This window comes from Sphaerodactylus townsendi, linkage group LG08 (assembly GCF_021028975.2).
Source record: "Sphaerodactylus townsendi isolate TG3544 linkage group LG08, MPM_Stown_v2.3, whole genome shotgun sequence".
NCBI lineage: Eukaryota > Metazoa > Chordata > Lepidosauria > Squamata > Sphaerodactylidae > Sphaerodactylus > Sphaerodactylus townsendi.
This window is the reverse complement of record NC_059432.1, coordinates 76,181,389-76,203,037: the sequence shown is the minus strand read 5'-3', so window position 1 is coordinate 76,203,037 and position 21,649 is coordinate 76,181,389. Positions and strand designations below refer to the sequence as shown.

The 21,649-nt window shown below is 42.0% G+C and overlaps 1 protein-coding gene across 2 annotated transcripts in view; it reads right to left on the bottom strand.

The window, feature by feature from the left end:
* Nucleotides 1-292: 292 nt before the first annotated feature.
* The window catches only part of CLSTN2 (calsyntenin 2), a 446,373-nt gene continuing 425,016 nt past the window's right edge, over nt 293-21,649 (bottom strand). For both annotated transcript variants that reach the window (XM_048505807.1, XM_048505809.1), the window contains exons 13-17: nt 18,641-18,811; nt 17,077-17,222; nt 5,464-5,587; nt 2,050-2,234; nt 293-967 (exon numbers count right to left, since the gene is read on the bottom strand). In XM_048505807.1, coding sequence (XP_048361764.1) covers nt 743-967; nt 2,050-2,234; nt 5,464-5,587; nt 17,077-17,222; nt 18,641-18,811 — 851 coding nt within the window. In that variant the 3' untranslated portion in view covers nt 293-742. The remainder of the gene's footprint in view (nt 968-2,049; nt 2,235-5,463; nt 5,588-17,076; nt 17,223-18,640; nt 18,812-21,649) is intronic.

Genomic DNA, 21,649 nt, shown 5'->3' with positions numbered 1-21,649 from the left:
CCGAAAGCCATTATAAGCAAAGGTTTCATTTTATGGGATTTTGCATGGCATTACTCTACCTTCAATAGGAGGACTGGATAAGGATTTCTGACTGCAAGGTTTTAACAGCACGAGCAGTGAAATGGATTATCCATTCCAGTACACAGGCATGCACTCGCACACACAAATGCACACGCACCATTTAAAATATGAAGAGTCGTTCTGCACAAGGCAATTAACTACAAAGCAGAAACATTTGAAAGATAGCAAATGAATGTTGCCTTCTGTAATGAACAGCACCTATACCTTTCTCCACCTCTGAAAACATGGTTCTTTATTGAGACACATAGCAAAATAAAACCCAGGCCTCTTTTGTATTGTTTAGACACTTAGAAATCACTCTTGATTCCTCCTCTATGGACTGAATGACAGGACTTTTGCATATTTGTATTTAGAAAGTCACAGAGGCTTCCATGGAAGGGTGGAGCTGGCTTCAGATTGATGCTGTTATTACTGGTGACACACTAACTGTTTTACCCTGTGCTTTACCAGGTGCCATTACCCAAACACTAGGAAGGAATAACTATCTGGAGCAGTTTGATACAACTACATCAAACTCAGACAATGCAATTCTATCATCTTGAGTCTATAAGAGTTAAATCCTGTCAATTAATTCATAGATCCAAAGTGGCGCTTACTCAGTAGGATTGATTCAGAAATACATGGTGTTTACAAAAGGAGCAATCAATAGGACTAAGGGTTTCTAGTAAGGTAGTGTTGAATCATCCCATGCCAGCTGATCTTGTCTGGTGGTATTCTGTTTGTTCTGCTTGTTTCCAATGGCTACTTCTTCTTCTTCCTCCTCCTCCTCCTCCTCTTCATCTTCTTCACTTTCGTCTGATTCAGCACTGGTTGTATCATCTTCTTCATCATCTAATTCTTCCTCCTCTTCACTTTCTTCTGCTGCATGACGAGGCTCTTCATATTTCTATATTGTGTAGAAACACACAGGAGGAATATCCCACTTAGCAAAAATGTCTCATCTGTTCTTATTTGGCCAGATCGCCAGCAATTGTTTGCTGAGAAACAAACTGCTGAACCAAATTTCACTTCTGATGGCTCAAATGCATTCAGGGTCCTGTCCAACCAATTGATGTCATTGTGCCAGCCTCTCTAAATCAAATACAGCATGGAGTAGGGCTGTGGGGCCTTTTAAAAGATGCTTGCAAGCAATATATGACCAACCCACCTAACTTCCCACTACAGGCAACATGAGATTAGACCATTCTGGATCAAGCAGGAGGTTTTGGGATTACCTGTTTTTATGCACTTCATGCTGTTTATAGGGTGTAGTACAGTGGTGGTGAACCTATGGCACAAGTGCCAGAGGTGGCACTCAGAGCCCTCTCTGTCGGCATGTGTGCACAGAGTTCATCACCTCCCCCACAAATACACATCTAGGCTGGCCTGGGCTGCTGGCACAACACCCTGCGGTGAACAGGGAGGACTCAGCTGGTGAGCCTGGTGCCTGTGCTCTGGATGGCTGATGCCTGAGGAGGGGGAGATGAGGCAGAGATGCTAGAGAGACCCAGAGCGGTGTGCGCGGGACTTGCTGGAGACTAGAGCAGGCTGGCCCGAGCGGGTAGGGAGGCTCAAGCGGGCAGGGAGGAGGCAGAGGGGTAGAGTGGAGGCGCTGGAGCAGTGCAGGGCAGAGCGGTGGGTGCATGCAGGACTAAAATGTCAGTATTCAGGTTAAATTGCCATGTTGGCACTTTGCAATAAATAAGTGGGTTTTGGGTTGCAATTTGGGCACTCGGTCTCGAAAAGGTTCACCATCACTGGTGTAGTATTATAAATAGGCCTGGTTTTATGACTGATTAGGTCATAATTATCCAGTATGGGTTTGAGGAAAATTCTGCATTAAGGTCAGATATTGGGCTGATAATCTTTCAAGTACCCCTTCTAGTTTTACACAATTATATGATTGTAACTCTTTCAAAGACTCACTGTAAAAGTAACTACAGAAAATGCCAAACCTAAAAAAGGTTGTTAGAATAATTTTCTGCTTACCTCCATAGGATTAATAGTGATGGTCAAAGCTGAATCATCCCAATCCATTTCATTTTCTTTACTGCCTTCATTTTCCTTTGGACTGTGTTGGTAAGATGACCGAATTCTATAGGCCCCCAAAGCAACAATAAAGACTAGAATGCTGATACAAATTACTATGATAACTGTAGCCACACTTGGAAGTACTGGAATGAAATAAAAGTGGAGTAAAGATATCTTCCCTACATTCCATACATACAGATATACATCCCATTTTTGTTTATATAAACCCACACAGAAACACAGGGAGAAAATATTTATTTATGTAAAGCATTTGTATGTTGCCTTTTCACTCTATAGGGCTCCCAGGGATGTGATCAATCAATTTTTTTTTTTAAAAAAATACAGAATAAAATCTATAAAATATTTTAAACAATTAAATAAAACATATAAGCATACACTAAGACACAAAAAACAAGAAGAACCAATGAGAGTTAATGAGGAAACACCAAACAAAGCAAAAAAAAAGAAAGAAGAGTTTTTACCCACTGGTAGAAGACAACAAATCTCCCTGTGCTGAATTTTGGCCCCATGATTGAGAATGCCACTTCTAGAGTTGCCACCTGTCTAAATGTGTAAATGTAAACTTATTCATGAAATTTTGTATATTGTCATAGGATAATTTGGCATAGCTTTGTAGTTTGCAGTTGAAATTCCTGTAGCAACCTTCAACTCTGCTGCGACAGCTGACAGCAATAGTTACACCTATCCAGATCTAAGTTAAGTTTAAAGGGTTTGTGCTGAAGATGATAGATTACATTTTAAGTCATCCTAGAATGCTTTCAAGGTAGAGCAGACCCCCTAGAAGAGTCATAGCTGACCTCCTTAAACCACTATCCATTGTTCAATCACAATAGTAACTGCCAAACCTTCTTTGATTGATTAGCTAGATTTCAAGTATTGCAGCTTGTCATAGGTTTTGTCATAGCTGTTTATTCAGGTCGTCTGAGTAAGGCCAATTATACATTGGTGCTCTGTACCATACTGAAGGGTGATTGTTTTCAGGGCAGAGCTTCTGTCACAGATGCCTTTTCCCCCATCTCACACTCACTGTGTGGCAGATCCCATAATCTCAGCTGTTTGTGAGAGCTGGCAAAGAGTGACTTTTCCCCCTGCTTTGGAAGTAAGATGAAATAAACGGCCCTGCATTATTCTTTGCTTTGAGCTTTTTGCTCAACCCCTCTTTCCTTGCTCTACTTCCACCCTCTCTGATGATCTGGATGGCTTTGTAAAACATTATTTCAACTTCAACTTCTATTGAAATAATGACAGATCTAATACAGGAACATTGAAATACCAAGGAATATTGAAAAGCAAGCCTGTTTCTCATGGCACCACAATAGCAGGAAGAATGGGGGGGGGGGGCAGGGAGAGAATATCAGCTCTAGGACATGGCTCTTTCTTCAGCAGAATGTGGCCCAGGAAACTGCTTTGCTCCTTTCATGGGGGGAGGGTTTATTTTTCGAAAAGGGCTACAATAGCAATATAACTGCCATAACAGCATCAATATAACAGTAAGTTAAAGGGCTTTAGCAAAGCCAGCAATTTTGGAACTGAGTGCCTTTAAGAATGAGTTGATGGGCAAAGTTAAGAGAATCAGGGAAAGCAGATCTGGAGAGTTCAGCAAACAAGACACACAGTAGGTAGTGAGTGCCTCATATAAAGAAAAGAGAAACATGAGGAGACCTCACTGCATCCCCACTGCGCAGTGAAGAGCCCCAAGGTAAGCATTCCATGCATAATGGGCCTAAGTCTGAGCTATGAGACCAAGCAGTGAAGGGTAATAGATGAAAGAGTCCAGTATCTGAGTGAGTTCAGCAACAGGAAATCAAGGAACTCGTCTCACTGGAACTGGTCTCACTACTGGATAAATGCATAGTCCCAAATACCCTACATTGGACTAAAAGGCACTAAAAGACGCGAAACAGTCATAGAGATAGAAGGTCTGCAAGGAAACAGAGACTATCCAATATATTGCACAGTGTGTCGCATGCATATGACTCTGGGTAGAAGTTGTTAAGTGTGTACTTGGTGCTATGAATTCCTGACTCTCAAAGAATGCTTCCATCTTTTTAAAGGTGAAAGCTGCTAAGAATAGATATTCATAGATATGTTAGATGCATCCCAATCCCACTGTTGTCACAGAGAATCCAAAAGTGGAGAAGAGGGAATCTGCCCATGGGAGCGGCATGAAATCACTCTGGCAGATTTGTCCTCCCCAGAGTAATTTCTGCAGTGTAGGGGTGAAATTGCTGGTGTGTGGTGGTGGGATGTGGTGCAGGATGCTGTGACCACAGCGGGAATGGTCGGGGGGCATGGTTGAGGGAGAAGACAACTTTAGTCGGCTACTTCCTGGCTGTTCACTGCCCTATGCTGGCAGTGGTTTGTTTAGACTTAAGGTAGAATAAGTCTATACAGCTTCATAGAGGATTCAGGGCAGCAGGTAGGCTGTTTTTCTTTGCAAATCTTCCCATGCCGCTGGGAAGCATCCTTGGAAACAGCAGGGTGCTGCAGCCACAGTGCCATGGCCAGCTGCCTGGCTGTTTGGATGGACTGTCACTCTGAGGAGAATAGGAGCCTTTAGAAGGGACCCATGCCTCAAATGAATTAATATTCTCTAATATTGAAAACACCCCTTTGGGGATAAAGGGAGAGAAGGGGTAGTAGAAGCTCTAGTTCTTAGCAATCCATAAAGGTGGTTCTGTGACCAGTGTTTTGGCTTCATATTGACCTGCATATCTAGCGCAAATATTGGTATTATGAACGCTCTAAGTAGGCTGGGTTGTAGTGTGGGAAAGGTGGGCAGCATCAGTGATGGTGCAAAGTGTAGTGATGCAGATCTGGAAGAAAAATAGAGGTTGCTAGGCAGGAAATTAAAAACCTTTGAGGTAACTTGCTTAGCAGTACTGCTTGTCACACACACAGAGCCAGATAGACAAAGACAGATTGGGGAAGGGTGCTAATAAACGGTTGAGATAGCGGTACACAGAGCAAGTGCTGAGCTTTCTTGTGCAATTCAGAAAGCTTTGAGTCAAGGCAGCCCTGTGCAAAGTAGACAGACTTGACTTAAAAGGGAATGGACACAGACTGCTGGAGCTTGACATAAAAAAGGTTGTAGAACAGTTTTTAACTAAATGGCATGGGAAGGCTAGCAAAATGCTACATGGTACGTTTATTCTATTTTTGGAGGATGGAACAAATTGACTTAGGTTGGTCTTATCAATGGCTCTTTCCTATGCCAATAACATGGAAGTGCCATTCATATGTTTCCACCATGATTATGAAGGCTCACATCTATTTGAGAGGCTGCTGCCAGAAACCAAATGATTTTGGGGTATCTTCTGGCAAGTCAGTCTTTATTAATACAGTTAATACCTGAGCCATGAATACTGTTTATGCTTTCCTCTTGGTGATGTATAGATTGGAGAAATTGTGGCTGTATTACCATATGGTTTACATGTTCCATAATATTAGTGTTGGAATTGTGCAGAATATTAACCTAGAAAATGAAAAGAGAGAATTAATTTTACTAACTGTAAAACTAAAAGTTAGGAAGTGTTACTAATTCAAGTACCATTCCTATCTGAGCTTAATATTGTAGTTGAAAAGTTGTTATCAAACACAAGTTTTCTCAGTTTGCTTCATTATCCTTTGCATTTCTCATATGATTTCAACCTGCTCACAAACATGTAATAGTTAACAATAAAATAAATAGTACAGATAATTCATTCAGGATCACAGTACAAAGTTCTATCACTAGTCATTTAATGCACACACAAATCTCCCAAAATAAGGTCAAAAATGCCTATTCAGAAGCGGGGGAGTTTTGAAATATCATGAATATTATGATTTCAGTATTCTGCTTCAGAAGCAGTGATCTTTGGGAACAGTGTCTGAATAGTCATTCTGACAACAATGATCTTGAATTGGATTGGCTGAAATATTTCTTTTCATAATAAGTAAACGTAGCACATCTGAAGCTGCATTACATGGAGCCAGACTATCAAGTCTGTCTAGTTCAGTACAATGTGCTTTGACTTGCTGCTGCTATTTAGGGTCTTTTCAAGTACTGTAATCTAAGATCTCAGTGACTGAACCTGAGATCTTCTGCATTCAAAACAGTTTACTCTCCCACTATGCCACATGTTGTACATTTAGATGTATCTCAGTACCAAGTAAATTTCCTTGTTTGAGGTGGGAGCAGGTACAATTCTCTTCAGCCTTTTTATATGTATCATATCAGTCAGACAGGAGCATCAGTGCTGCAGAGCTTAGCACAGTTCTGCACTTGCCTACATTATAACATAAATTTTAGAGAAGGATCTGCCATCATCTGTTAGAGGATGCTGAACTATCACCAGTAGAATGTTTCTAGTTTTGACATTTCTTGTTCTTTTCATGATCTCTTAAGAGGACTTATATGTTGTTGACATTCTCCAATCAGCATTTAGATCTTTGTGCAGATTCTAAAAAAACAAACAAGCCCTTACACAAAGATTCTTTTTCCACATTGCTACTCTAAATGTCTGCTTGTTTTACTTTAATCTATTGCTATAATGAGAATTTGATGCTAGACTTTGACCAGGGCTGAAACTATGTATTATGCTAGATATGATCACCAACTGAACATTGTATAGCCCAAATTCCATGATCTGATCAGAACAAACATGAGCTCCTTATTTCAGTCTGTGCCAATATATGTAGATGGTTACACCACTTGATTTTTTTCTATTTTTATTGCCTTTTCTATTATTTTTCTGCAAACTAAATTATACTAATACTTTGCCAACAAAAATACTCTCATGTGTGAAATGGGAACCAGAGACCTGAAGTTGAACAACAAGGCATCATTCTGAAAAGCAAGTAGTATCATCTGCAAATTTACAGTCCGAGCAAGAGATCATTCAGAAGGCTCCAGGACCAGCTAGAGAATATGGCAAATATGCACCCAGTGGACAAGAGGCTTGCCTGTGGTTTATTAGGGATAATTACTAGGGGTGTGCATCCTGAAATTTCTTAACTGAAAATATACACAAAGACCACAGTTTCTGGTGGTTACTGTACATTCTAGAATGGTAAAAACAAATTTGGGGTTCATAGGCATTACAAAAAGCAGTCAGAAAAAAATCCATGTTGTTTTTTGTGTTCAGGTGCTTTACATCAGCAGCAACAGGCAGTCTTCGGCTCCTTCCACACACGCAAAATAATGCATTTTCAAACCACTTTCACAACTGTTTGCAAGTGGATTTTGCCATTCCGCACAGCTTCAAAGACCACTGAAAGCAGTTTGAAAGTGCATTATTCTGCATGTGTGGAATGAGCCTTCCTTTGATTCTCCTGACTGCCTGTGCAGTGCCATTTTTCCATTCAAACTGGATACTTGCAAGGGATCAAGAGCACTTTCAGATAATCATCATTGGGGCAAGCCCTAGAGAAAGAATTGTTAAGGCCTGCAGCTACTGCTCTGAAACAGCCAATGTTTTCAGAGGAATAAAAAACTTCACCTACCTGCAACTCTTTGGCAGTAATCAAGGTGACCCTACAGTGCATGCCCAGTAGGAAGACATGTTTCTCATAGTAAATGGATGATTGATTCCTCACATGCAATTCCACACTCATGCTCTTTTTTTTAAAGCAACTATTTTCAGAAGATGCAGTGATAGGACAAAGGGGCAGTTTTCTGCAAAGGAAATCTTCCTTACTTTGTGAAGAAACACAACAAACATCACCAAGGAAGGTTGGCAAATGCAATTTTTTTCAGTTACCGGTATGTAATGATAGGTAAAAAAAAATTGTATGCAGCCAGGATTTTTTAAAAATGCTGATGCCCAGTATTCTCTGAGAAGTCCATTGAAAAACACTAGCTTCAGGGGTCTGTAAATCAAATCCCAATATCTATTCTGTTTGAACTTTATGGGTCTTTAGATTAGAAGGAAGACAGAATTCTGTGCAAATATGGATCTCATTATTTTTAAAAAACACCTGCATTAGACCCTCCAATTTATTTACTTATTTTATACTCTACCCGTCCCTGGTCAGAACCAGGCTCGGGGAGGCTTACTACAATTAAAAGTACTAAATAAAATATAACATTTGAGATAAAGCTGAAGTAGCAAATCTAAAATATCATCTTCACAGATGAGGATAAATAGGACATAATTACAACCTACATTCAGTCTATAAATTCCCCTTTATCTAAGTTATTGATTATTGGCTCCCTCATTGAAAATGAAGATATGTCTCTCAAATATAACCTTATGGGTCTCTCAAATATAATTATCTGACACTGTGTGAGCAGAAATAGGAGGATTATGGGTTATCCCCTATTGCAGAAAACAGGCTGGATGGCAAAACGAAAGAAAGTTGGAGAAGCAATCAAGTTTCACTCTGAAATGCAAGCGCTGTTAAAGCAAAACAAGATAGTTCTTGTCACAGATATCAGAGGAAAATGAGATGTGAGTGATACATGTACTACTACAATGAAGGCCATAAATAGGATCTCCAGAGACAGTGACACAAAATCCCACTACACCTTTTTGTATCAAGGAGAGGATATGGTGAACACATGGGAAGACTGTATAAAATTACCTAGTGACAGGAGAAAACAAAGAAGGGCAAAGTAGACCAATTATAAGAGGGCACATGCAATTTAAGTCCTGTCTCCTAGTTGCTCTCCATCTTCTTCATCTGCCTGCTTTCATACTTGCCCAATTTCACTCACATACTGGATAATGTCTCTGACAAGGACTGCCACAGTCAGCAGCTGTCTAGACTGTGTAAAGTTAAAGGGACAGATTTGTGTAAAAACAAGGTTAGAGAACAATCTAAGCATGGCCACTTGGAAGTAAGTTTCATTTAATTCAATGGGGCTAAGTCCAAGGAAGAGTGATTGAACAGAGTCAATGAGGTACAGTTGTTAAAGTACTGAAGTAAGACTAAGGAGACCTGAGTTCAAATCTCCAGTGGTCATGGAACTTTTTGAGTAACCTTGGGTCAGCCCTTCTTCCTCAACCTAGCATATCTCACATGATTGTTGTGAGGATAAAACAAAGGAGGAGAGGACCATGTGTAGTTCCCTAAGCTCTTTAGAGGAATGACGGGATAAAATGCAATAAATAAACACATTGTAAACCAAGCACGGGAGAGGTTTTAGATTGGAGCATACAGAAATGACAGGAAGCCAGCTGTTGAAACCATGGCATACCAATCCTAAAAAACAGTTTCCTGGGAGTAGGCCCCACTGAATGAATCTGAGCTTACTTCTGAGTAGACCTGCTTCCTATATTGCCAACATTTGTTGGAATTGCAATTGCCCTTACCCCTGACTGCTGAGCTGTACTTTACCTGGGCAGCAGAGTTCAAGCTCTTTATGCATCCTTCAGCTCTTCCAGTCTGGATAAGAGCCTTCTTGTCACTCCTCTAGGGTTGGAGATTCGGACAGTCCGAATCTGGATTTTTACTGAATCTGCACTGATTCGGACGGATTCGGACGAGCAGGGGCCGAATCTGAGCTGTCCGAATCCTAACAGATCCGAATCCATGGGATTCGGATCACCAGCCGAATTGTGTTTTTATTTTTTGGTGTTTTTTCACGTTTCGGCCTGCAGGGGGCGCATTTTTAAACATATCGGCACCATAATTTCAGGGTATCATCAGGAGACTGTCCCGATGATACCCTCCAAGTTTGGTGCAGTTTGGTCTAGGGGGGGCAAAGTTATGGACCACCAAACTGGGGTGTCCATAACCCCAGGGGGATGGGGGATAGGGGTGTCCTATCCCCCATTCTTTCCAATGGGAACTAAGGAGATGAGGCTACCCTTTTGACGGTCCATAACTTTGGCCTCCCCGAACCAAACTGCACCAAACTTGGAGGGAATCATCAGGACAGTCTCCTGATGATACACGGAAATATTGGTACCGATACATCTAGAAATGCACCCCCTGCAGGCACCCCCAGAAATTTGCACAAGATTCTTTGTTCTGCAGTGACTTAGCTGCATTGCTGTCAATAGGGAATTTCTGATAGAGGGCTGTGGAGTGCACATTTTTCATGGTGACTCCACAAAACTCTTTCAGGGTATCTTCAGGAGAGTCTCTGGATGACACCATCTAGGCTTTGTGGAACTTAACTTGTGGGGCAGTGGGAGATGGGCTCCCACCCTTTTGGGGTCCCATAGAATTAAATCCCTGGAAGCAAAATTCCCCAAACCTGGATGGTGTCATCCAGGAGACTCTCCTGAAGATAACTTCTGAAAGTTTTGGGTGACCATACCTTCAGAAATGTGCACCTCACAGCCCTAACTACCTCAGGGCTTCCTCATTGACAGTAAGTACACAGCCATAAGTCACTGCAGAACAAAGAATCTTGGGCAAATTTCAGTGCCTGCAGGGGACGATTTTGAGATGTATCGGCACCAAATTATCAGGGTATCATCAGGTGACTGTCCCTGATGTTGTCTACCAAGTTTGGTGCAGTTTGGTTCTGTGGTATGGACCCCTCAAAAGGTGCAACTATCCCCCCCCCATTGTTTCCAACCTCTGGAGCTGATAGGGGATGGGGCTACACCCCTTTGGAGAGTCCACAACTTTGGCTCCCCTGGAACCACACTTCGCACCAGTAACTGTTCGCTGGGTATCATCAGAATAGTCTCCCTGATGATACCCTGAAAGTTTAGTGTCACTAGCTTTAAAAAATGCTGGATTTTATGCGTGGTTTCACCGCCACTCACTCCAGCAGGCTCTTCATGTGCAGGAGCGTGAAACATGAAAACCAGAATTTTTTAGCTAGTGGCACCAATTTCAGGGTATCATCAGAGAGACTGTCCTGATGACACTCCCCAAGTTTGGTGCAGTTTGGTTCAGGGGGCCAAAGTTATGGGACCCTCAAAAGGGGGCTCCTATCCCCCATTGTTTCCAAATGGGAGCTAAGGGAGATGGTGGCTACTTCATCTTTGAGGGTCCATAACATTGGCCCCCCCCTAAACCAAACTGCACCAAGCTTGGGGGGGGTCATCAGGACAGTCTTTTGATGATACCGTGATATTTTGGTGCTGATATGTCTAAAAATGCGCCCCTGCATGGCAATTCCCCCCAAAAAATTTGCCCAATATTCCTTTTTCTGCAGTGACTTCTGCATTGCTGTCAATGGGGAATTTCTCATGGAGGGTTGTGGGGTGCACATTTATCATAGGTACAGTCACAAAATCGTTTCTGCCTATTTTCAGGAGAGTCTCTGAATGATACCATCCAGGTTTGAGGAAACTTTTGCTCTATGGGGGCATTGGGAGATGGACCCTACCCATAACATTGAACCCCTTGAAGCAACGGCATCACTGGGAAACCTGGATGGTGTCATGAAGAGACTCTCTCCCCTGGAAGACACCTTTGACAGCTCTTTTGGTGGGTTTACCATGAGAAAATGTGCACTCCATTAAAGCCCCTCCCTCTACTGGTGAAATTCCCTCATTACTGGGCTGCAAATTTGTTTCGAGCCAGCCAGCTTCAAATTTCTGGCTATACTACATACAGAATCTTGGAAATTTCTTTGGGTGACTGTGAGGGGTGCAATTTAGAGCTAACTGTCGCCAAGATTTCAGGGTATCATATAGCATTGTCCTGATGATAGCCTCCCCAAGTTTGGTGAAGTTTATTTAGGGTCCAGTTATGGACTCTTCAAAAGTGTAGCCCCCATCTCCTGTTAGCTTCCCCATTAGAAACAATGGGATGGGGCACCTTTGAGGGTCAATAACTTTGCCCCCCCTGAACCAAACCGCACCAAACTTGGGGAGAATCATCAGGACAGTCTCCAGATGATATCCTGAAAGTTTAGTGCCGCTAGCTTTAAACTTGCGTCCCCTACAGGCTAAAACATGTAAAAACACCAAAAATTCAAAAAAATAATAAAACGGACCCGATTTTTTTGGATTTACCCGAATTTTCGGGCATATCCGAATCGGCTATGATTTGGATTCGGGTATACAAATCATTTTATGCCCCAAAATACCCACATCCGAATTTTAACGAATTTTTTTAGTATTGACCAACCCTACACTCCTCCAACCACTCCTAAACCACCTCCACCCCTCCACACTTCTGGTAAGTTAATGTGGATAGAAGAAGATCCCATATGTGAAAGGCGTGGCACGGGTTACCAAGAAGCTGCAAGGCCCAAACACATTGGAGGGGTCTTACCCTACATCTACTTTATTCCTATTATGAGAATTGTGTTATTTGACAATAACTATAGCTGAATATAATGTATGTAATTTGCTGCCAGTCCAGTAGACAATACTGACTTTGATGGACCAAATGGTCCAATTCAGTATAAGGCAGCTTCATGTGTATGTACGTCTTAGAAAATACTTGATGCAAAAAAAGCAAGAAAACAAAGAATTGCAGTTTCACTTTGTAAGATCAGATAGCAAAATTCATTTGCAGATTTTCAGATAAAAATAGCAAGGATGAGAAATTTGAAATCATCCTTGGCTCTTGCATCATGGGACTGGAACATAAGCACTAAAGGAAAGTAGTGCAGAAGAGCTGTATACAGAACGGGCTGCCTGATATTTGCCTTTTGGCATATTAAGAAATTATGATTTCTCTGCATTCAAATACAATAAAGGTTAAATTGGTGTGACAAGTAATTAGAGATGGTCAGTTTCATGCCTTATAGCAAAATTCAAATGGAAAGCTTCAACTTGCTTCATTTGTTAGCTGGGATGACAGAAGATTTCAGCCCTTCACACTGACTGTGGCTTATTTTTGTCAGCATAAAATTCACTTATAGTCATTACTAGCATTGAGCAAGGCATTTGGAGTAGCCCTGTACATAGGAACAGAAGGACAGAAAGTTTTTGCTAGGCAAGGTTTGATGGTTCATGACTTTAGAATTACCTGCAACTTTTCATATAATCATGCACAGGAAACAGCCAGGTGTTGCCTCATTACCTAGTAACACAATCCACAAATATGTCTAGTGCTTAATCTTCTTTACTTAGCACATTTGAGAAGCAAGCAAGCAAGAGTGCTGATTATCACAATGAAAGAAATAACCCTTGTTATTGGAACAGATATGGCAGAAACTAGTTTTTGAAAACTATGGGTTATTTCACACATTTCATTGTATCACAGTTTGGCACACTACCCTGTTCTACATAAAGACCCAAGTAAAATCGTAACTTCGTCTGCCATTTTTTCCTGCCCCCCCCCCACCCCGGTGATCCATGCACAGCCTGGTCTTGACTAGATGATGAGTGGGGGGCATGGAGCATGTGGACGGTAGGGTAGGATGAAATGACGGATGGAGTTACAATTTTACTTAGGTCTTTATTTATTTTTATTTATTTTTATTTATTTATTTTGAGTTTTTTATACCGCCCTACCCCCGAAGGGCTCTGGGCGGTGAACAACAGTTTAAAACATACAATCAAATCGATTTAAAATAGATACAGCATTTAAACATATAAAACATATAAAACAGCGTCAGCAACAAAATCCAATTTTAAAAACCTCCGCAAAGGAGGGGGGAGGGGTCCCATAGATGGTGGAGGGACCCTAAAACAAGAACTAGAGTAGAAGCTGGGAGGGAGGGCAAACATCACCTGCCGGACACTCCAAAAGCCCGGGCGGGAACAACTCCGGCCTTCCTTACAGGCCCCCCTGCGGAATTCACCCAAGACTTCCGCAGGGCCCGGACAGCTGGAGGGAGAGTGTCTCCACTCAGGCAGGGCCAGGGGCCGTCAAAGCCTCCTGGCCCGGGTGGAGTGCGCCAAGCCAGCCGCACTCATAGAGGGCCGGGACTAGTAGTGAAATTGGCCCCTCATTGGGCAACGGCGCAGAGGCCTGGAAGGGACATATGGGGTAATGCGTCCCGGTAAGGTACGAGGGTCCCAGACCGCGTAAGGCCTTAAAGGTTAGGCAACCCATACCTTGAAGATGATCCGAACTCAACTGGAGCCAAATGGCAGGCGGCGCAGCACAGGTTGGATATGATCAACGCAAGGCGTTTCTGTGAGTAGGAAGCCGCCGCGATGTTGGACCAGCTGTAACTTCCTCGGATCAAACGCAAGGGTAGGCCCGCCAGTGAGAGCGAAGTTACATAATAGTCCAACCTGGAGGTGACCGTTGCATGGATCACCGTATGGCCAGGCTGCGCGCGGGAGAGGAAGGGAGCCAGCCGGCCGGGGCCTTTGATCGGTGATGGAAGAATGCAGCCCTGGTTGTATGGGGCCACCTGGGTCCCCATTGAAAGAGATGAATCCAGGTGGACCCCCCAGGCTGCGAACCGAGGAGGTCGGCACCAATGAGACCCCCTCCCACAATCCGCTAAGCGGCTGGAAATTCCCAACCTCGCCCCCCCACGGGCCAAGCCACAAAGGATCTCCGGGCTCTTCGATGGATTAAGTTTTAACCTGCTCTGCTGCAACCAACCAGCGACCGCCTCCAAACAATGCTGTAGAGCTGCAGGGGCAGCGCACTGCTCTGCCTCCATCAACAGAATGAGCTGAGTGTCATCAGCATATTGATGGCAGATCAGCCCAAAGCTCCTATACCACGGTATAGGAATAAGACTTATGCTTGTGCATGGAACACTTTCTTGTACACTGTCATCTGCCTTTCCCAGAAGTAGCCAATGGGAGTTAGAATGTTGGAGGCTTGCAGTTGAAAACTGAGTTAGAAAGAAGGGGAAGAGCAGTAATTTTTTAAAATAAGGATTCTGAATCTGTGAAGAAAACAGCCTGAGTTAGTACTGACTTCTGAGAACTCCCACTTTGTAATCTGTGATTGCTGGAGCATTCTGGGATTGGGGTCATAAATTCAAATATTAGGATTAGTGCAATGCTATATTTAAGTCATCTCAGGTTTAACTATTCCCTGTTTTAACCCTATTGACCAGTTGTCAAGTGTTACAGAGAAAATACTACATATACACACATATAACCCAACCTTTATGGCTATGGCCAGTGCATTTAATTAACTACACTGTGGCAGTTAATAAGAGAAAGCAGTATTTTGTTCCCTGACTCCAGTAGCCCTGTATGGTAGCTGGGTAAGGGATAGAAAATAAAGTGAACTGGGCTGCTGTGTCTGGAAAAGAGGAGAAAGGGAACTCTTTGGAAAATCTTTGGAAAACAGGAGAAAAGGAACGCAAGATTTGAAAAGAGATTGGAACTCTTTACCTAAGGGAGATAAAATGATTGGCAAATCAGGACTACCCTGACCTGCTGGTGTACCTAAACCTGTGTGAAGAGGGGTTAATGGTGAAAAGCAGAACAGTTATGTGGGGAGTCACAGACATTGTGTGTGTGCTACGTGCTATCAAATCACAGTCGATTTATGCAATCCCAGCAAAGGGCTGTCAAGGCAAGTGAGAAGCAGAAATGGTTTGCAATTCCTCTGCAGAGTTTTCCTTGGTGGTCTCCACCTTGGTGGTGACCCATATTAGCTTCCAAGAGCTGATGAAATTGGGCTGCATGATGCCACCTTCCCTCCCCACATCCTGTGCTACCAAACAATCAATCTGTAGTTTGTAATTGAAATTCTAGTTTGGAGGACAAGCACAAGGCACAGACAAAATGGCAAACAATGGTTTGTACAAAAGCAGAGGAGAAGGGGAGCACAGAAGCAAAAGGCTCATCATGGATAGTGTTCTGTGTGAATGAACTACATTTTTTGCAGTACTTACAGCTCTGAATATCTGATGTATTGATAAAAGAACTCAACATTGTCCAGGAAAGGAGTGGACAGGAAAAGGAATGCACTAGTGCATAAGGCAATGAGAGGTCTTTAAACTTTAAAAAGACTGTAGACAGAGGCGTTTCTCCCATTGGGCAAAGTGGGCAGCTGCCCAGGGCACCACCTTGTGGTCGGCGACAAAATTGCAGGTTCGTTTGTGGGGGATTTTGTATTTTCAGTGTTTTTTTTCATTTTTGGCCTGCAGGGGGCACAGATTTTAGGCTAGCAGCACCAAAATTTCAGAGTTTTTTAGAAGACTCTCCTGATGATATGACCCGGATGTTTGGTTTAAGGAGTCCAAAGTTATGGACTCTTAAAGGGAGTGCCCCCATCCCCCATTGTTTCCAATGGGAGCTAATAGGAGATGGGGGCTACACCTTTGAGGGTCCATAACTTTGGATCCCCTGAACCAAACTTCACCAAATCTGGGTGGAATCATCAGTAGGTCTCTCAAAGGTACTCTGAAATGCTGGTGCTGCTATCTTAATAATTGCACCCCTGACAACAGGCACCCCCTAAATTTCCTCAGATTCTCTTTTTAAATCCACTCCCTTCCTGCCAATGCTTGTTTTCTTTCTTTCTTTTATTCTTTCAATGCCTAATAAAGGCATTGTTATTATTATTATTATTAAATCCACCCCCTTCGGCATGGATTTAAAGGGAGAATCTGAGGTCCCCAGTTTTAACATTGAAAGGGATGCTGTTTCAGGGTGGGGGAGAATCCACCCGAAAATAGCATCACTTTCAATGTTGTTTAAACTGGGGACCCCAGATTCTCCCTTTAAGGTGGATTTAAAAGGAGAATCTGGGCTCCCTAGTTTAAACACCATTGAAAATGATGCTGTTTGGGGGTGGATTCCAGCATCACTTGTTTAAACTAGGGAGCCCAGATTCTCCTTTTCCCCCAATTGGGGGGACTGGATACAACACCATAAAATGTTTTCATAGCAGTAATAAAACATTTGAAAGCATTTTGAAAAGGTTTTCCAAAAATTATTTCTGGTGTGTGGCATGGCCCATTGCTGTGTTCAGATATGTGAGTTGGGGGATGTTCTATAATCTGATGGTGACTTTGAAAAGACCTGGTGGAAAAAATCATTGTTTGGTCACAGTGGGGGAGGGTGGCCGCCAATTGGGGCTGCATCAAACTCAGGTTTTGCCCAGGGCTCCAGTTTGCCTAGGTACACCTCTGACTGTAGAGATTGCCCAGAAGTATGGAAAGACTGGTTGACTTGCTTTTTACACATGACTTACCTCTAAATTAAACTCATTGCTGGTATAACGCCCATTCAACTCCGAACACTTGATTCTAAACTTTCTATCAAAGATGGAAGATGCATGCCAGTTACGATAGCGAACCTGTTGCAGTACCTGTTCATAGTTTTTCATTGTGTCCACACCTGAAATAGTAACGTAGTATTAGAAATAAAGAGAGAGCTACAGGGGAAAGGACATTGCTATGAAAGAAAAATGAACATGGGCCGGTATAAAAATTGGAATAAACAAAAAGATATTAAGAGCTTGTACTTTCCCTCACATTAAAGTGGTAATAACTATCTCCTTTTAGATACTGCATGATGATAGGATTTATCATTACAAGCATAGATTTAATAACCATGTCATTATAAGCAGCACTGAGGTCCGTTCCACACGGGCCAATAAACACGGGTTAAGGATGCCAAACATCCCGTTTTGGAGGGAACTTTGCACATATCCTGGCCCTAAAGCAAGTCTGCCCTGTGTAATTTTCCCCAAACGGGGTTTTTTGAAAATCACACCATCCGCAAGTCTTTTTAAAAATCCCGTGTTGCAGCCATGTGCAAGCTAACGGCTAGGCAGGAGGCACTTTATTCGGCTGTGCTTTCCTTTTTTAAAATTTCCTGGCTTACATCTGCATAGCCACTCAGGCACAAAGGGTCTTATCGTGGTATCGTGAGATGTCAGCATGGCTATGGGGGTTCATTTCTACATGCCTGCATACCTACGCATTGGTGGGAGGTAACTAAAAAAAAGACGTGCCTCCATGCGAAGGTGTGACAACAACCCGCACTGTTTCCGTGGGCTCCAATCGCTGCCTGCACAGATGCATGCAAATGCAGAAACAGGAAAGTGGGTTACTTTATCCTGACTGCAACTCACTATACATTTGCTGTGCGGAAAGGGCCTTAAACCAATTGCTGTTTTCCTACATCTGGGCAATAGCATGAGAACAGGCCACATTCTGCATATTAATTTTTTGACCTCTCATAATATGATGCCAACATTTTTAATGTGGGAAAGTTTAAATCCCTCACTAAGGACATATATGAGAGAACATTACTATTAGAGAATGGTAAACTATCTTCAGATCTGTGTCTGTTCATAGGAATTGAAGAACAACTATCCATAGGATTATGTGATTGTCACATATTCAGAGCTTGCTTATAGTTAAAATGCCATTTCTCTCATGTTCAGAATGGATAGGTTTTTAAAATAAGTTATACTAAGTTTTCAAAACAAGGTGTCGTTCACAGATAGAAAGTAAAAAAGCCCACTTCTCTGTATTGCATGTCAGTCATAGGCAAAATGTTTACATTCTGAAGTACAAATCATCTCTACCCTAAGAGCAATTCTCACATCTTTGAGTGAATAAATGAGCCATTATACATATCCAATTGATTTAGAGTGTTGTTGCATCCAACTCCTTACTGGGCTCTATAATGGTGACGTGTGCTCCTCTTTTCTTACTGCAAGGCAATCGCTTCAAAGCTTAGTGTAGTCCTTTAATTTTAAGCTTATGAACATATATTAAAAAGGTCAAGAATTAAAATGAATGTACCATATATTGAATACCCTGTAGTAGAGTTTGTAGCATCTAAGTGTTTCCCTTCAAGTTCCTTCCGATCCAATTCCAAACACTCCTGTTTGGGATCCAGTTCTGCCCCAATTACCAAAATGTCACAAAAATCCAAATTGTGGTGCATTTCTTCTAACATAACTGGCTTGTGGACTGAGGAAAGAAAAGGAAAGATACCCCAAACATGAAAAACAATTTATACTATGTGATATACTCTAAAGCTACCCATTTTCTAAAATAACAGTTCTTGAAAAACTTATTTAAATATTGGCAACAACACATTTTTCAAGGTTTCTCACAAGATTATGAAAATATAAAATATGGAGGCAACTGGAAAATATAATACAACAAAATAAAGGCCCTCAAAACTATTCTGGAAATACAGTACAGAAACAATCTTGGAGGCCAGTTCATGGGTAATTTTGTTGTTCCACTGTGTATGCACATTGACACCAACTGAGCTGTACGGCACATTAATCCTCCTTCCATTATAGAACAAATAATTCAGTTATGTTATGGCCCATAAAAAATCAGAATGGATCCTACACTGTTTTTCTATGGAACTGTATGATCATGAATAACAACATTAAGTACTGTGAATTCTCTTGGATTGTAAAATCTGAAGTGTAAATCCACTTCTTTTTGATCATGGAGAATACAACTGTCTTGTCACAGAAGAAAGACTATGCAAATTTCCTATTTAATTCAATGGTCCACTTGCCATCAAGTGGCTGGAAAATTGACTTTAACTGTCTGTTTCATGATACTTTTTGTAAAAAGGGAATCCGTGTTGCAGAAGTTTCATTCTGTAGTTAATGAAGGCTGATGCACATGAGGTTAACGAAGTCTTTTACCATGATGGCTTTCCATTACATCGTGCTGTCCATTCACCTCTCCTTAGCAGCTTCTGAGGCAGTGAGATAGCAATGCTGAAGGCAAGGGAACTGGTCACAGCAGTGGTGCTGTGTGGGTAGGGGAGGAGGAACTGCCATGAATCTTTCTAATGCTGACTCTCCTTATCAGCCCCTGAAGCTGAGGAGGAGGAGGAGCTAGTAGCTGCAATCACTACTTATCACATTGCCAGAAGAGCTGCCCTCTCTGTGGGACTTCTCTTACCTCCCCCTGCAGTACCCACTGTATTCTCCCTGCTGTAGCAACATAATGGTTGCAGTAGTAGCTATGATAAAGAGCAGAATCCAACTAAGTGGTGGGAAAGGAAGAAAAAAAGAAAGGGTGATGAGGTGTGGGGAGACGAGAAGAAGAGAGGAGCAGTGACTGGAGTAGCATGGGGGGAAGTCTCAGACTCAGAAAGAGAAAAGAAGCAACAGTGAGCATGGGTGGGGGGAGGCAAAGAGAGTTGGGAAGCGTGACAGTAGGCATGGGGGAGAGAGGAAAGACAGCAGGCATGTGGGAGGGAAAAGGGAGACAATTAGTGAAGGAGTGACAGTAGGTATGGGCAGAGGGATTAAGAGTGAAAGAAATAGAAAGAAAGAGTGATGGTAGGCAAGGGGGAATCAAGAAAGAGACAAAAAGACAAAAAATAAAAGCCGGCCACGAGTGGTGTGCCCTGCCCCCTGCCACGGGGGAGGGCGGTGGAGGTGGCACCGGCTGCTGCATTTCCCACCCTCGACTTATACGAGAGTCAATAAGTTTTTCCAGTTTTTTGTGGTAAAATTAGGTGCCTCGACTTATATTCACATCGACTTATACATGAGTATATATGGTATTTATTAAAAACATATATATGCCCAACCTTTCTCCTGAATTCAAAATATATAAACTGTATAAAACCAATTTAATAAAACAAACATTACAACAACAAATACAAAGACCAATCCGTAAACACCAGCAGGATATTCCGCCGTTGACATTTCGAACTGTTCTATTTTTTAGCCTCACTGGAAAACCAGAAGCGTAGGAGTTTCCTGACCTCTTCTGGGATGCTCTTCTAGAGATGTGGTGTAGCTACTGAAAAGGCTTGAGCCAGACTGTTGCCTAATATGCTTTGGACAAGAGGTGTGTAATTACTGACTGTAGACTTTGCAGGAAAGAGTAAAGCTACCACACAGGAACAGAGAGAGAGGTAATACTTCAACTATGTAGGCTCCAACTCATGAAGGGGTTTAAAGGTTAGCACCAGCATGATGGAATGGACATGGAAACTAATTGGCATCCACTTAACAAAACCTCAGATTAAGAGTGAGATGGTACTACTGGAACAACCCTATTGTTCTGCAATGAAGCACAGTGGAAGCACTGTTATCCCACACAGTCTTTTGTTATACCTTCAAAAGTGCTCTTTCCCTGCACTTGTGCCTATTCCTTTTTTATAGATTTACTATAACCTGATAATGCACTTATCTTCTAAGCCAGTCAGCTGAATAACTATAACAATAATGCATTGACTATCTTCAGTTGATAGATGAAAAACTGTTATGAGCACACTTTAATTTGTATGGATCTATGTTTTTCAGCCTCATGAATACCCTTTGTAAACCAGAAGATGTTATGCCTTCATGAATACCCCTCGTAAACCAGAAGATATTATTTGACTAACTGAAAAAATACTGCAGCAGTTACTCCTATGGCTATTCCAGTGTACTGTGTGTTCTGTAATTAATTTTTTGAGTCTGCCTAGAAACCGTTTTTGGTTGAAGGGTGGGATATTAATGCATCTGTAAATAGAACATGTCTACAATGTAACTATAAGCCTATAAAATATATTGTAAGTCTACAAAAGGTAGAGAGCATTTGTCTGTGGAACCAATTGCATTTCAGTATACTTATCTCTAAGCTTCTTTCGTAGAAGCATCTTTTATTGGATTACAAAAGAGTACATAACTCCAATCACACCAGGAGCAATCTTAGCTGGGTTTTCTTCTCAATATTAAACATACAATACAGAAGCTTCTCAGCAAGCTATCATTCCTTACTTTGTACCCTGTGGCTGAGTCACTGCTGTTACAGAAACTATAACTAATCTTAAAACAA